The 16,397-nt window shown below is 43.7% G+C and overlaps 1 protein-coding gene across 1 annotated transcript; it reads right to left on the reverse strand.

The window, feature by feature from the left end:
- Window positions 1-733: 733 nt before the first annotated feature.
- Window positions 734-5,253, reverse strand: LOC119301637 (probable indole-3-pyruvate monooxygenase YUCCA11). Its single transcript, XM_037578634.1, has 4 exons — window positions 4,550-5,253; window positions 2,834-3,067; window positions 1,627-1,749; window positions 734-1,152 (listed from the first exon to the last, which is right to left on the reverse strand). Exons 1-4 carry the CDS (start codon window positions 5,204-5,206, stop codon window positions 970-972), a joined length of 1,197 nt encoding a protein of 398 aa, XP_037434531.1. The 5' UTR covers window positions 5,207-5,253; the 3' UTR covers window positions 734-969.
- Window positions 5,254-16,397: the final 11,144 nt, after the last annotated feature.

Below are 16,397 nucleotides of genomic sequence, written 5' to 3' on the forward strand. Positions count from 1 at the left end.
ATCTTGCTGACGACAACCTGTCGTCTCCCTCCTTGTCGCTCCGACGAACGACGATCACTTGTTCCTCCTCTTCGCCGGATCATCCAGCGACTTCATGGCCCGCCCCGAGGCGCTAGTAGATCGCCACCCCGGGACAAGCGCTCGAACCTGAACCTTACTCTGATACCAATTGTTGGAATTTCGTCCACAGGATCGATCACATCAAATCAGAACGAACACGCACACGAAAACTTTGGCCAAGGGCACGTGTCGTGCCCCTTCTTTTTATTCCTTTTTCTGTTTTCTCTACACACGTTACGAAGTTATGCCCTGGCTGCATATATATATATATATATATATATATATATATATATATATATATATATATATATATATATATATATATATATATATATATATATATGCACAGCCAGCCACCGACCCAACCTAAACCCAATCCTACTCGTACAGAAACTACTACCTAAACACGCCGGACACAAACAAATCCTAACCGGACTCTACTTTACTGGTTAACTCCTATCACAACACGGACTAGTACTTCTGCTACTTGCGTGCAACCAGCCACATGTACTAATCACCTGCTACCTTGACTCAACCAATACTATGACTAGAACAAGATTACCTAACAGTAATACCCCATCTGATCCCGCAACTACCGTGGATATCCAACACATGTGATCCTGATGGATTTAACACTACATAGTCAGGGTACTTTCAGTGCGAGTCGCGCATGGATCGGTCTGCAGATCGCATCTGGAAATTATTAACCTGGACTGTGTCCGGGCCGGACTGTGCACAGACAAGGCAACGAACAGATAATAGTTTCCCCGATAATCACAGATAAGCTACGGCTAGTTTTCCAGATTATTTAAGTTTCGAGATATTAATCACAACACACCCATTGTTTCTCGCCCAACGATCGCTGTGCGACTCCAGAAGGTATTATTGCTCTTCTGACGATGATCATGGTCAGGCTTGGTGTGGCTTCTTCTTCTTCTTGCTGATGTCCTCGGCTATGGACTCGGCGTCCTCGCAGCTCCCGTAGAGGCCCCTCCTCACCATCCCCGCGCAGTAGAGGCCGTTCTCCCCCTTCCAGTGCTCCGGGAAGCTCCGCCGCGCCATCCCGTCCTCGCCGATCAGCCCATCGTCACTCTGAGAGAACAAAAGGAAAACACAGAGATGATCAGGCCGTACGGATCATGAGCGAGTTTGCGTCCCGAATCCCTACGCTGTGCATATATAGTAATAGTAGATCGACATGTCTATTTTCAGGCGTGCACTTTCAGGATGCGTAGCACCGACGGTACATGAACGCACGCGGGCATGTTCCGGAAAGACGAGACCAGGAACCGAGCTGAGTTTTGCTTCTTGGGAAAGTCTCGTCTCTCGTCTCCAAAGCGACATGCATATGCATGCACGAACGTCTTCTCTTAATTTTTTATCAACAAAATGTACAAATTATGAGTCACAACACTGATGAGTCATGAATCATGATGTACCGATCCCTATGCGACCAAGTTGGTACACAGGACGAGTGTGCATTGGTGTTCTATACACACGTGGGCATGTGGCAGCATGAGCTGGATGCATGGACGGATGCGTCTGCAATGGACGTAATAATCTTACCTTGAGCCACTTCTTGGTTGTGCTCCGGTAGCCGGTGGCGAAGACGATGGCATCGAACGGGTGCCGCTTGCCGTCGGCGAACTCCACGACGTTCCCGTGCACAGCCTTCATCGCCGGCAGGACCTGCACGCGTTCACATGCCCTTGAATTAAGCATGCAATTTATAATCCTTTACCCGTTCAGCTTGAAGTTAAGAGGGTGGACTTTCTAAATCCGCCGCAGGTGTGCCTCTATTTAGAGTTCTAGACCATCCATTTTTTGCATCAAGGTTTATAAATAAAACGATATATAAACTTGAAACTTTTCAAATCAACAAAAAACCTAGAATTCCTGGCAAAAAGAAAAATCCGCAAAAACAAAAGAACTTCCGTGTATAGAAAAGATTTCAGTTTCTTCAGTGGAGCTACAGATATAGAATAAGATTTTATGTTCAATAAGCTATATCATTTTAAGCATTGAAATTGCACCAAAAATCAAAAATATTTGTCTACACATTGCGGTTATAATGTCTTGGTGACCAGAAATTTTTTAAGTTTATAAATTGTTTTGGTTGAGAAAAAAAGAGGGAATCCTATATCCTATGTTTTCAATTCCTAAATATCTACAACTGACTATCTATTTTTCTAGCCATGCAACCATACCACACAAACAAGTTACGCATGCAAGTCATAAATTAGAATTTTTTTCATTACTCTATGCATGAAACGTTGCCACGTCATAATTAATGCATCTTAATTATTCATAGGTTATTTTTGCACCAGATTTTGTATTGACATTCATGGTATTATGAGCAAAAATTAAAGAAAAAAAATCGAAGCTATATTCGAAAATACTGTTTGCATGAATAGTAAGGTCTTGATTATATTTTCTTCGCTACAAATACCATAGGTGTAATTACTTCATGAAATTTCACACGTGCATACATACAGTGGTGACCAAGTTTGATACCCCAAATTTTAGAAATTTTAGTTTTTTCTCTAGTATTTTTAAAATTTTACTATTCATGTGTGTGTGCATCTAACTATGTTCACGTGTGTATTTTCCCTCTTGTAGCCACCTATATTATGCAATCTATTTGTGCATGACTTTGAGTTCATTGCTTCTTGGTTGTATATATCACAATAAGTGTTTCTTTTCTAGGGAAAGGCAGGCGCTCAGCCCTAATTTTGAAGAAAATAAAATCCAACATCCATTAACTTTCACTGACCTGGATCTCGCCGGTCTTGATCTTGGCGTAGGTGCCGACGTCGACGACAGGGTAGGCTGGGGTGTGGATCTTCATGGAGAAGGGCCCAATGGCGGGCCGGCGGAGGCCGTAGCGGGAGGTGTCCCCGAACACGACGCTGCACATGAAGAGCACGATCCGGTCGATCAGCCACAGCGGCAGGTACCTGTATAGCGTCATCGCCACGTTCCAGATCTCCTTGGTCACAAGGTGAAGCTGCATGCAGCCACAGCAACAACAAATAATTAACTCACACGACCGCTGCAGCGCATTGCAGCCAATTATTTAGCTGTCGACAATGGTCTTTACTGGTTGCATCACATCACATGGTCCATCACTGAAAATACAGAAGGAGACATAAACTATCGGGTTAAACTACTAACCAAGTTGTTGATCAGGCACGTGAATGGGTGGTTTGCTATTTGCATCTTGTCTTTACTATTTGACCTATATAAGCGACAGAGACAGGGGTCATTCATCTGCTAAAGCGGGCTGCTGACCACAAGCGAGACAGCAGGATCCTATGTTGCTGTTCATCAATTTGCCACCGATTGCGGTTGGTCATTACGCAGTGCCGAGAATTAGTGGCTACCTACCCCGCGTGCGTGTGTGAGAATGAGATCTGTCGTTAATTATCCTGCAGATCGACGGGCTCCGTTGCGGCATTGAATAATCATGTTGTGCTGCTCCTGCAGCGATTTGTTGGCATCGATCCGGTCGAGATCAGGCTATATGTGGGAACAGTACAGGTGCATGGATCCAAATCCAAGGATCAAACGTCAAAAACTCCATAGGGTAGTACAATAAATTAGCTAGCTATGGGCTCTACGTGCATGCAGTGTCGATCGAGTGGGTACGGTGGCAGGCAGCTGGCAGCAGTCCTAGTGTCGCCTTCTTTCTTAGAAAAACCTGAAGGTTCTTGGACGGCAGAGGGCAAACTGACCAAGCTGTTGCAATGCTCTAACTGAATACTACTACTCCGATTTGAGAACGGCCGAATGGTTCGTTCCCGCAGATAGCAGGTGTGGCGTGGTTGCTGCAGTGGTAGCCATGCCGATCCAGAAGTTCATAACGGGCACAGCTCCCGATCTGCTAGGCCGTGACGTAAAAATAGAGCAGAAAAAAGAGCATGCATGCATTCACAAACAGGATCGATCATTCGGAGCCGTCCAGCAGCTCAACTCCTACATGCAAAAACGAACCACGCATGCAGCCATGCCCCATGCACACATGGAGCGCCAACTTGCCGTGTAGAGCTCGCCACCCTATGACTCGTGCGCCCGGCACGCTTGCGTGAGCCGCCACCAGGCGTGCCTACTCGTGCGCGCTGGCATAACGACACACGTGAAACAATGGGGCATGGTTTGGTGTATAATAGAACTGGCTAGTAGTGTAGTTGATTTACCTAGCGACTAAATCAGTTTTCTAACCTGCTAAAAAGTTGTTATTTTTTTGGCAAGTTTTGCCATCGCCAAATATTGTTAGTAGCAAAATTTTGGTAGCAACCAAACAAACCTTGAGTAAGAAACATTAAACATACCAAGTTAAAAAGAACTGAACTTACGTTAAGTAAGAAACACTAAAAACAACTGGCCTTACCGTGGACCCTTAATTAAGAAACATTAAACATGCTACTTCTAGTGTCAAAAACGTTTTTATATTATTATGGGACGGAGCGAGTACTTGCAAGTAACTGACCTCGCTGCGGACGATGATGGAGGTGGCGGCGCCGGCCTCGGCGAGGTCGTAGGCGATCTCCATGCCGGAGTTGCCGGACCCGACGACGAGCACCGCCTTCCCCTCCATCCCCTTGCCCGTCCGGTACTCGCAGGCGTGCATCACCTTCCCGGGGAAGCCGTCCAGCCCCGGCACCTCCGGCAGCACCTTCTCGTCGTTCTCCCCGGCGGCGGCCACCAGGTGCCTCGCGGCGTAGCGCTCCACCAGCCCCGTGGCGTGGTCGACGGCCTCGACGAGCCACGCGCCCCGCGCCTCGTCGAAGCGGGCCTCGCGGACCTCGCGGCGGAGCCGCACGCGGACGCCGAAGCGGGCGGCGTAGTCGTCGAGGTAGCGCACGAAGTCGTCGCGCGGGAGGTAGGTCGGCGCCGCGGGGCCGTGCGGCGCGTGCGGCAGCGCCGAGTGCTGCTTGGCGAGGTGGAGGCGGATGCGGTCGTAGGTGCGGTGCCGCCACAGCGACCCCACGCAGTCGTCGCGCTCCAGGACGAGGTTCCGCACCCCGCGCAGGGACAGGCACGCGGCGGCCGCCAGCCCCGACGGGCCCGCCCCGACGATGATCACCTCCTCCTCGTGCTCCTGCTCCTCCTCCCGTGGTTTCTCCCCCTCCGCCGCGTGCGCCATTGGCGATCCTCGGGGTTCACGCCGGGGTGACAGAGAAGGTGGGACGTAGGGCGGCGAGGAGTAGAAGCTAAGCGATGGGTTTTTTGGGGGCTTTATAGGAGGCGGGGTGGGTTGGTGGACGCGTGTCACGGCAGCTGCAAGCAATGGTGGACTGCCGTGGAAGGGTCCTCGCGGCGGTGCCGGGGCCCGCGTAACGCATTTTTAGAACGCTGGGCATCTGCTAAGCAAATGCTACTAGACAGGCCGCGGTCACGGGTCCTCTACGTGCATGGGGTGTCGTCTATGTATGGATACAGCTCCTCTACAAAAGGAGAAATGGAATAGGTACAATGGCAGCCGTCAGTTGTCAGTTGGCATGCAGCAGTTCTGCTGTCCTCTTCTTTCGTAGAAAGACCCGAAGATTCGAAGGCCAGTGATCGCTGGATGGAACTATAGCTCAAAGTTAGGGCATCACCAACACTCACCCGCAAAATTTTGCTTCGGCATTCAACACTGCCTACATACATTTTAATCACTGTTTGAACTAATCGAACGAAATTCACGCAAACACGGCGGATTTCGTATAAATCGGACAATATTCATTATATTTAGGACATTTTTGTAACTACAAACTACTCCGAACTAAAGTAAAACCAGTCTACGGGCGGCGCCAGCGGATATCCATCCCACGACACGGATACCCTTGACAAGTCTAGGGCCAGTCGCGGCAGATCTTCATTGTCTTCCCCATGTCCAGCAGCCCGCTCATCCGACTGCCGTAAGCCCGAGTGGTATGTACTTCAGCGCAAAGGGAGGCTTGATTCCCCATGTTTGGCAGTGCTGCTCATCGGAGTGGTACCGCCGGGATGTGCTTCAGCCGGAAGGGAAGGGGACGACGGTGGCCTGCGACCGGGCAAGACACCAGTTGTGTACGCCGGCGTCGCCTCAGCGGTGGCCTTCATGGGACCCAAGTGGCGGCGGCCTCTCATGTTCTACTTCTTCTCGATGATGGCAGCGGGCGCGGACGTGCTGGACGCTTCCTCGTCGATCTCCGTGAAGCCAGCTTCTTTTTCCGTCGGTAGGGCGCAATTACGCAAATGTTGACGGGGAATGGCTTAGTCATAGGCACGGGAGGTGCGGTGCGACACGACGTCATCCACGACAGCCATGATGCTTGTGTTGTCGTGATCCACGACGCACCGGCTTAGAGCTTCAAAGCCAGCGCCAGTGAAAGGTCGCGTCCATTCTACGTCTGTGTCAATCGGAGCGGCCACTCTCCAGCGGCATGAATGTGGGTAGCTAGCGCGGAGCCGAAGCGCGCACAGGCAAGGGAGCACTACTAAGGAAAATCTTATACACAGAATATTACCAGTAGCGCGGTTTAAAATAAGGCGCTACTTAGCAGTAGCACGTGACATCAAACAACGCTACTGATATCAACGTAGCAGTAGCGCGTCTAGAGGAAAGAGCGCTACTACTACAATTGTCATGACGTTTTCGCCAGACTAGGTATAGTAGTAGCGTCGTTTTCGTAACCCCGCTACTGCTATTGTACTTAGCAGTAGCGCTGTTCGTCAAACATCGCTGATGCTAAGTTTAGTCCCCTCCTTGGAACTATGTTTAGTCCCACCTCGCTTCGTGAACAGGGTGTTTACCACATTAAATATGTTACTTCTCAAACTATCACAACCACTTGGGCTTCATTGAACCATATGTGTACGATTTGTGGCCGCAATATGAGTCTTCACCGGTTCCTAAACCGGTGAGGATTCATACTGACAATTTAAATTCTACACAAAAAGATCATTTACATCATTAGCCTTAGCAGTTGCGCATGTCCGGGAAAAAGCGTACTGCTATTGGGCTTAGCCGTAGCGCACTTCCTGGGCCAGCGCTACTGCTATGGGTGCCTTATCCTCAAGTTCCTCCCCTGTGCCCGACCTTCTTCTTCCTCCCCTCACTCCCTGCTGCCTCACTCTACCTCCGTCGCCACCGCATTGCCGCCGCCATCCTCTAATACGTCTCCGTCGTATCTATTTTTCCAAACTCTTTTGCCCTTGTTTTGGACTCTAACTTGCATGATTTGAATGAAACTAACTCGGACTGACGCTGTTTTCAGCAGAATTGCCATGGTGCTAATTTTGTGCAGAATAAAAAGTTCTCGGAATGACCTGAAACTTAATGGAGATAAGTTTTGGAATTAATAAAAAAAAATTGGAAGGGGGCCCACACCCTGGCCACAAAGGTGGGGGGGTGGGGCGCCACCCGACCTTGTGGGCCCACTGGACCTCCACCGACCTCAACTCCAACTCCATATATTCTCTTTCGGAGAGAAAAAAAATCAGAGAGAAGGATTCATCGCTTTTTACGGTATGGAGCCGCCACCAAGCCATGTTCTCTCGGGAGGGCAGATCTGGAATCTGTTTTGGGCTCCGGAGAGGGGAATCCATCGCCATCGTCATCATCAACCATCCTCCATCACCAATTTCATGATGCTCACCGCCGTGCGTGAGTAATTCCATCGTAGGCTTGCTGGACCGTGATGGGTTGGATGACATCTACCATGTAATCGAGTTAGTTTTGTTAGGGTTTGATCCCTAGTATCCACTATGTTCTAAGATTGATGTTGCTATGACTTTGCTACGCCTAATGCTTGTCATTAGGGCCCGAGTGCCATAATTTCAGATCTGAACCTATTATGTTTTTATGAATATATTTGTGTTCTTGGTCCGATATTGCAAGATATAGTTACCTACTACGTGTTATGATCCGGTGATACGTCTCCAACGTATCTATAATTTTTTATTGCTCCATGCTATATTATCTACTGTTTTGGATATTATTGGGCTTTATTATCCACTTTTATATTATTTTTGGGACTAACCTATTAACCGGAGGCCCAGCCGAGAATTGCTGTTTTTTTTCCTGTTTTAGGGTTTCGAAGAAAAGGAATATCAAACGGAGTCCAAACGGAATGAAACCTCCGGGAACGTGATTTTCACACCGAATACAACTCAGGAGACTTGGACCCTACGTCAAGCCAACTAACAGGAGGCTGCTACGTCTTGAGCTTGCGTTGGTTTTCCCTGAAGAGGAAGCGATGATGCAACAGAGTAGCGTAAGTATTTCCCTCAGTTTTTGAGAACCAATGTATCAATCCAGTAGGAGGCCATGCTCATGTCCCTCGTACCTGCACAAAACGATAGCTACTCGCAACCAATGCGATTAGGGGTTGTCAATCCCTTCACGGTCACTTACGAGAGTGAGATCTGATAGATATAATATTTTTGGTATAAATATGCAAAGTAAAAAGTAAAAGCAAAGTAAAAGCAAAGCAAGATTAAAGTGATAGAGATTGATATGATGAGAATAGACCCGGGGGCCAGAGGTTTCACTAGTGGCTTCTCTCAAGAGCATAAGTATTCTACGGTGAGTGAACAAATTACTGTTGAGCAATTGATAGAATTGAGCATAGTTATGAGAATATCTAGGCATGATCATGTATATAGGCATCACGTCCGTGACAAGTAGATCGAAATGATTCTGCATCTACTACTATTACTCCACTCATCGACCGCTATCCAGCATGCATCTAGAGTATTAAGTTAAAAATAGAGTAACGCCTTAAGCAAGATGACATGATATAGAGAGATAAATTCATGCAATATGAAATAAACCCCATCTTGTTATCCTCGGTGGCAACGATGCAATACGTGCCTTGCTGCCCCTTCTGTCACTGGGTAAGGACACCGCAAGATCGAACCCAAAGCTAAGCACTTCTCCCATGGCAAGAACTACCAATCTAGTTGGCCAAACCAAACGGATAATTCGAAGAGACTTGCAAAGATAACCAATCATACATAAAAGAATCCAGAGAAGATTCAAATATTATTCATAAATAGACTTGATCATAAACCCACAATTCATTGGTCTCAACAAACACACCATAAAAAGAAGATTACATCGAATAGATCTCCACAAGAGAGGGGGAGAACTTTGTATTGAGATTCAAAGAGAGAGAGAAGAAGCCATCTAGCTACTAACTATGGACCCGAAGGTCTGATGTAAACTACTCACACTTCATCGGTGAGGCTATGATGATGTAGAAGCCCTCGTGATGACGGCCCTCTTCCGGCGGAGCTCCGGAACAGGCCCTAAGATGGGATCTCGTGGATACAGAAAGTTGCAGCGGCGGAATTAGGTTTTTGGCTCCTGTTCTGATTGTTTGGGGGTATGTGTGTATATATAGGAGGAAGAAGTACGCCGGAGGAGCAATGAGGGGCCCACGAGGCAGGGGGGCGCGCCCTAGGGGGGAGCCCCCCACCCCCGTGACCGCCTGTTTTGTTCCTTGGAGCAGGGTCCAAGTCTCCTGGATCACGTTCTGTGAGAAAATCACGTTCCTGAAGATTTTATTCCGTTTGGACTCCGTTTGATATTCTGTTTATCCGAAACACTGAAATAGGCAAAAAAAACAGCAATTCTGGGCTGGGCCTCCAGTTAATAGGTTAGTCCCAAAAATAATATAAAAGTGGAAAATAAAGCCCTATATAGTCCAAAACAGTAGATAATATAGCATGGAGCAATCAAAAATTATAGATACGTTGGAGACGTATCAGGCATCCCCAAGCTTATTTCCTGCTCGTCCTCGAGTAGGTAAATGATAAAAAGAGAATTTTTGATGCGGAGTGCTACTTGGCATAATTTCAATGCAAATATTCTTAATTGTGGTATGAATATTCAGATTAGGAAGATTTAAGACAAAAGTTTATATTGACATAAATAATAATAATACTTCAAGCATACTAACAAAGCAATTATGTCTTCTCAAAATAACATGGCTAAAGAAAGTTATCCCTACAAAATCATATATTCTGGCTATGCTCCATCTTCACCACACAAAGTATTTAAATCATGCACAACCCCGATGACAAGCCAAGCAATTGTTTCATACTCTAACTTTTTCAAAACTTTTTCAATCTTCACACAATACATGAGCATGAGCCATGGATATAGCACTATAGGTGGAATAGAATGGTGGTTGTGAAGAAGACAAAAAGGAGGGGAAGATAGTCTCACATCAACTAGGCGTATCAATGGGCTATGGAGATGCCCATCAATAGATATCAATGTGAGTGAGTAGGGATTGCCATGCAACGGATGCACTTGAGCTATAAATGTATGAAAGCTCAACAAAAGAAACTAGTGGGTGTGCATCCAACTTGCTTGCTCATGAAGACCTAGGGCAATTTGAGGAAGGCCATCATTGGAATATACAAGCCAAGTTCTATAATGAAAAATTCCCACTAGTATATGAAAGTGATAATATGAGAGACTCTCTACTATGAAGATCATGGTGCTACTTTGAAGCACAAGTGTGGTAAAAGGATAGTAACATTGTCCCTTCTCTCTTTTTCTCTCATTTTTTATTTGGGCATTTTCTCTTTTTTTATGACCTCTTTTTATTTGGGCTTCTTTGGCCTCCTTTTTTATTTATTTATTTTTCGTCCGGAGTCTCATCCCGACTTATGGGGGAATCATAGTCTCCATCATTCTTTCCTCACTGGGACAATGCTCTAATAATGATGATCATCACACTTTTATTTTTCTTACAACTCAATACTTAGAACAAAATATGACTCTATATGAATGCCTCCGGCGGTGTACCGGGATATGCAATAACAATGATAGAGTTTGTCATGATGAACTAGATGGTGGAAAGTTGCATGGCAATATATCTCGGAATGGCTATGAAAATGCCATAATAGGTAGGTATGGTGGCTGTTTTGAGGAAGGTATATGGTAGGTGTATGATACCAGCGAAAAGTGTGTGGTATTAGAGAGGCTAGCAAAGGTGGAAGGGTGAGAATGCGTATAATCCATGGACTCAACATTAGTCATAAAGAACTCATATACTTATTGCAAAAATCTAGAAGTTATCAAAGCAAAGTATTACGCGCATGCTCCTAGGGGGATAGATTGGTAGGAAAAGACCATCGCTCGTCCCCGACCGCCACTCATAAGGAAGACAATCAATAAATAAATCATGCTCCGACTTCGTTACATAACGGTTCACCATATGTGCATGCTACGGGAATCACAAACTTTAACACAAGTATTCTTTAAATTCACAACTACTCAACTAGCATGACTTTAATATTATCACCTCCATATCTCAAAACAATTATCATGCTTCAATCTTTTCTTAGTATTCAACACACTCAAAAGAAAGTTTCACAAATCTTGAATACCAAGCATATTATTATTAAGCAAATTACCATGCTATTAAGAGACTCTCAAAATAATTTAAGTGAAGCATGAGAGATCAATAGTTTCTTTAAAACAAATCCACCACCGTGCTCTAAAAGATCTAAGTGAAGCACATAGAGCAAAATTATCTAGCTGAAAAGATCTAAGTGAAGCACATAGAGCAAAATTATCTAGCTCAAAAGATATAAGTGAAGCACATAGAGCAAAATTATCTAGCTCAAAAGATATAAGTGAAGCACATAGAGTATTCTATCAAATTTTAATTCATGTATGGCTCTCTCAAAAGGTGTGTACAGCAAGGATGATTATGGCATACTAAGACACAAATACACAAATAATACAAGACGCTCCAAGCAAAACACATATCATGTTGGTGAATAAAAATATAGCTCCAAGTAATTTACCGATGAAAGTGGACGAAAGAGGGGATGCCTTCCGGGCATCCCCAAGCATTGACTTCTTGGTGTCCTTGGATTATCTTGGGGGTGACATGGGCATCCCCAAGCTTAGGCTCTTGCCACTCCTTGTTCCATGATCCATCAAAAGAATTCACCCAAAACTTAAAAACTTCACAACACAAAACTCAAAATAGAAAACTCGTGAGCTCCGTTAGCGAAAGAAAACAAAAGACCACTTCAAGGTACTGTAATGAACTCATTCTTTATTTATATTCGTGTTAAACCTACTGTATTCCGACTTCTCTTATGGATTATAAACTATTTTACTAGCCATAGATTCATCAAAATAAGCAAACAACACACGAAAAACAGAATCTGTCAAAAACAGAGCAGTCTGTAGTAATCTGTAGCTAGCGCAAGATCTGAACCCCAAAAATTCTAAAATAAATTGCTGGAAGTGAGTAATTTATCTATTAATCATATGCAAAAAGAATTAACTAAATAGCACTCTTCAAATAAAAATGACAGCAGTTCTCGTGAGCGCTAAAGTTTCTGTTTTTTACAGCAAGTTCAACAAGACTTTCCCCAAGTCTTCCCAACGGTTCTACTTGGCACAAACACTAATTAAACACAAAAAACACAACCAAAACAGAGGCTAAATAATTTATTTATTACTAAACAGGAGCAAAAAGCAAGGAATAAAAATAAAATTGGGTTGCCTCCCAACAAGCGCTATCGTTTAACGCCCCTAGCTAGGCATAAAAGCGAGGATAGATCTAGGTATTGCCATCTTTGGTAGGCAATCCATAAGTGGCTCACATAATAGTTTCATATGGTAATTTTATTTTATTTCTTGGAAAGTGTTCCATGCCCTTTTTTAATGGAAATTGAAATCTAATATTTCCTTCCTTCATATCAATAATCGCACCAACCGTTCTAAGGATAGGTCTACCAAGAATAATAGGGCAAGAAGGATTGCAATCTATATCAAGAACAATGAAATCTATGGCACATAATTCCTATTTTCAACAATAAGAACATCATTAATCCTTCCCATAGGTTTCTTAATAGTGGAATCCACAAGATGCAAGTTTAGAGAGCAATCATCAAAATTACGGAAATCTAGTAAATCACACAAAGTCTTGGGAATAGTAGAGACACTAGCACCCAAATCACACAAAGCATAAAACTCATGATCTTTAATTTTAATTTTAATAGTTGGTTCCCACTCATCATAGAGTTTTCTAGGGATAGAAACTTTCAACTCAAGTTTTTCTTCATAAGATTGCATCAAGGCATCAACAATATGTTCGGTGAAGGCTTTATTTTGACTATAAGAATGCGGAGAATTTAGCACGGATTGCAACAAGGAAATACAATCAATTAAAGAGCAACTTTCATACTTAAATTCCTTGAAATCCAATATAGTGGGTTTAGCAACATCTAGATTTTTATTTCTTTCAATCCCACTTTCATCAATTTCATCATTAAGATCTAAATACTCCTAATTTTTAGAATGCCTTCTAGGTAAAGGAAGATCATATTCAGTTTCATCAAGATTCATATTGCAAAATAAAGATTTAATAGGAGACACATCAATAACTTTTAGATCTTCATCTTGATTTTCATAGGTATTGGAAGAACACGCTTTAATAAAGGCATCTTTGGAAGCACGCATCCTAGCGGTTCTTTCCTTGCACTCATCAATGAAAATTCTCATGGCTTTGAGAGACTCATTGATATCATGCTTAGGAGGAATAGATCTGAGCTTTAAAGAATCAACCTCAAGAGAAATTCTATCAATGTTTCTAGCCAAATTATTAACTTTAAGCAATTTCTCCTCAAGCAAAGCATTAAAATTCTTTTATGAATTCATAAACTCTTTAACACTAGTCTTGAATTCAGAGGGCATCTTATTATAATTTCCATAAGAGTTGTTGTAGGAATTCCCATAATTATTAGAAGGATTACTAGGATATGGCCTAGGATTAAAATTCCCTCTATAAGCGTTGTTACCAAAATTATTCCTACCAACAAAATTCACATCCATAGATTCATTGTTATTCTCAATCAAAGTAGACAAAGGCATATCATTAGGATCATAAGAAACACTCTTAGTAGCAAATAATTTCATAAGTTCATCCATCTTTCCACTCAACACATTAATTTCTTCTATCGCATGCACTTTTTTATTAGAAGATCTTTCAGTATGCCATTGAGAATAATTAACCATAATATTATCTAGGAGTTTAGTAGCATCTCCTAAAGTGATTTCCATAAAAGTGCCTCTCGCGGCCGAATCTAAAAGATTTCTAGAAGCAAAATTCAATCCGGCATAAAAATTTTGTATGATCATCCACAAATTCAAACCATGAGTAGGGCAATTACGTATCATTAATTTCATTCTCTCCCAAGCTTGTGCAACATGTTCATGATCAAGTTGTTTAAAGTTCATAATATCGTTTCTAAGAGAGATGATCTTAGCGGGAGGAAAATACTTAGAGATAAAAGAATCTTTGCACTTGTTCCAAGAATCAATACTATTCTTAGGCAAAGATGAAAACCAAGCTTTAGCACGATGTCTAAGTGAAAAAGGAAATAACTTCAATTTAACGACATCATTATTGACATCTTTTTTCTTTTGCATATCACATAAATCACCGAAGCTATACAGATGAGTAGCGGCATCTTCACTAGGAAGGCCGGTGAATTGATCTTTCATAACAAGATTCAACAAAGCAGTATTAATTTCACAAGATTCAACATCGGTAAGAGGAGCAATCGGAGTGCTAAGGAAATCATTATTATTGGTATTGGTGAAGTCACACAATTTGGTAGTATCTTGAGCCATCGCGACAAACAAGCAATCTAACACACGAGCAAACAAAAAGCAAGCGGGCAAAAAAAGACAAATAGAAAGGGAGGATAGAGAGAGAGATGGCAAATAAAACGGCAAGGGTGAATTGGGGGGAGAGGAAAACGAGAGGCAAATGGCAAATAATGTAATGCGAGAGTTAGGGATTGTGATGGGTACTTGGTATGTTTACTTTTTGCGTAGACTCCCCGGCAACGGCGCCAGAAATCCTTCTTGCTACGTCTTGAGCTTGCGTTGGTTTTCCATGAAGAGGAAGGGATGATGCAACAGAGTAGCGTAAGTATTTCCCTCAGTTTTTGAGAACCAAGGTATCAATCCAGTAGGAGGCCACGCTCAAGTCCCTCGTACCTGCACAAAACGATAGCTACTCGCAACCAACACGATTAGGGGTTGTTAATCCCTTCACGGTCACTTATGAGAGTGAGATCTGATAGATATAATACTTTTGGTATAAATATGCAAAGTAAAAAGTAAAACCAAAGTAAAAAGCAAAGCAAGATTAAAGTGATGGAGATTGATATGATGAGAATAGACCCGGGGGCCATAGGTTTCACTAGTGGCTTCTCTCAAGAGCATAAGTATTCTACGGTGGGTGAACAAATTACTGTTGAGCAATTGACAGAATTGAGCATAGTTATGAGAATATCTAGGCATGATCATGTATATAGGCATCACATCCGTGACAAGTAGATCGAAACGATTCTGCATCTACTACTATTACTCCACTCATCGACCGCTATCCAGCATGCATCTAGAGTATTAAGTTAAAAACAGAGTAACGCCTTAAGCAAGATGACATGATGTAGAGAGATAAATTCATGCAATATGAAATAAACCCCATCTTGTTATCCTCGATGGCAATGATGCAATACGTGCCTTGCTGCCCCTTCTATCACTGGGTAAGGACACCGCAAGATCGAACCCAAAGCTAAGCACTTCTCCCATGGCAAGAACTACCAATCTAGTTGGCCAAACCAAACGGATAATTCGAAGAGACTTGCAAAGATAACCAATCATACATAAAAGAATTCAGAGAAGATTCAAATATTATTCATAGATAGACTTGATCATAAACCCACAATTCACCGGTCTCAACAAACACACCACAAAAAGAAGATTACATCGAATAGATCTCCACAAGAGAGGGGGAGAACTTTGTATTGAGATTCAAAAAGAGAGAAGAAGCCATCTAGCTACTAACTATGGACCCGAAGGTCTGAGGTAAACTACTCACACTTCATCGGAGAGGCTATGGTGATGTAGAAGCCCTTCGTTATGACGGCCCTCTTCCGGCGAAGCTCTGGAACAGGCCCCAAGATGGGATCTCGTGGATACAGAAAGTTGCGGCAGTGGAATTAGGTTTTTGGCTCCTGTTCTGATCGTTTGGGGGGTACGTGTGTATATATAGGAGGAAGAAGTACGCCGGAGGAGCAACGAGGGGCCCACAAGGCAGGGGGCGCGCCCTAGGGGGGGCGCGTCCCCCACCCTCGTGACCGCCTCTTTTGTTCCTTGGAGCAGGGTCCAAGTCTCCTGGATCACGTTCAGTGAGAAAATCACGTTCCCGAAGATTTTATTCCGTTTGGACTCCATTTATATTTCGTTTATCCGAAACACTGAAATAGGCAAAAAAACAGCAATTCTGGGCTGGGCCTCCGGTTAATAGGTTAGTCCC

Source organism: Triticum dicoccoides, chromosome 5A (genome assembly GCF_002162155.2).
Source record: "Triticum dicoccoides isolate Atlit2015 ecotype Zavitan chromosome 5A, WEW_v2.0, whole genome shotgun sequence".
NCBI lineage: Eukaryota > Viridiplantae > Streptophyta > Magnoliopsida > Poales > Poaceae > Triticum > Triticum dicoccoides.

What these genes read in the sequence shown, in the direction of transcription:
- LOC119301637 (XM_037578634.1), bottom strand. Translation starts at nt 5,206, where the DNA reads ATGGCGCACGCGGCGGAGGGGGAGAAACCACGGGAGGAGGAGCAGGAG. An exon ending in TCAAGACCGGCGAGATCCAG is followed by an intron (nt 1,750 to 2,833) that starts GTCAGTGAAAGT and finishes GAACGCGTGCAG; the next exon opens with GTCCTGCCGGCGATGAAGGC. An exon ending in CAACCAAGAAGTGGCTCAAG is followed by an intron (nt 1,153 to 1,626) that starts GTAAGATTATTA and finishes TTGTTCTCTCAG; the next exon opens with AGTGACGATGGGCTGATCGG.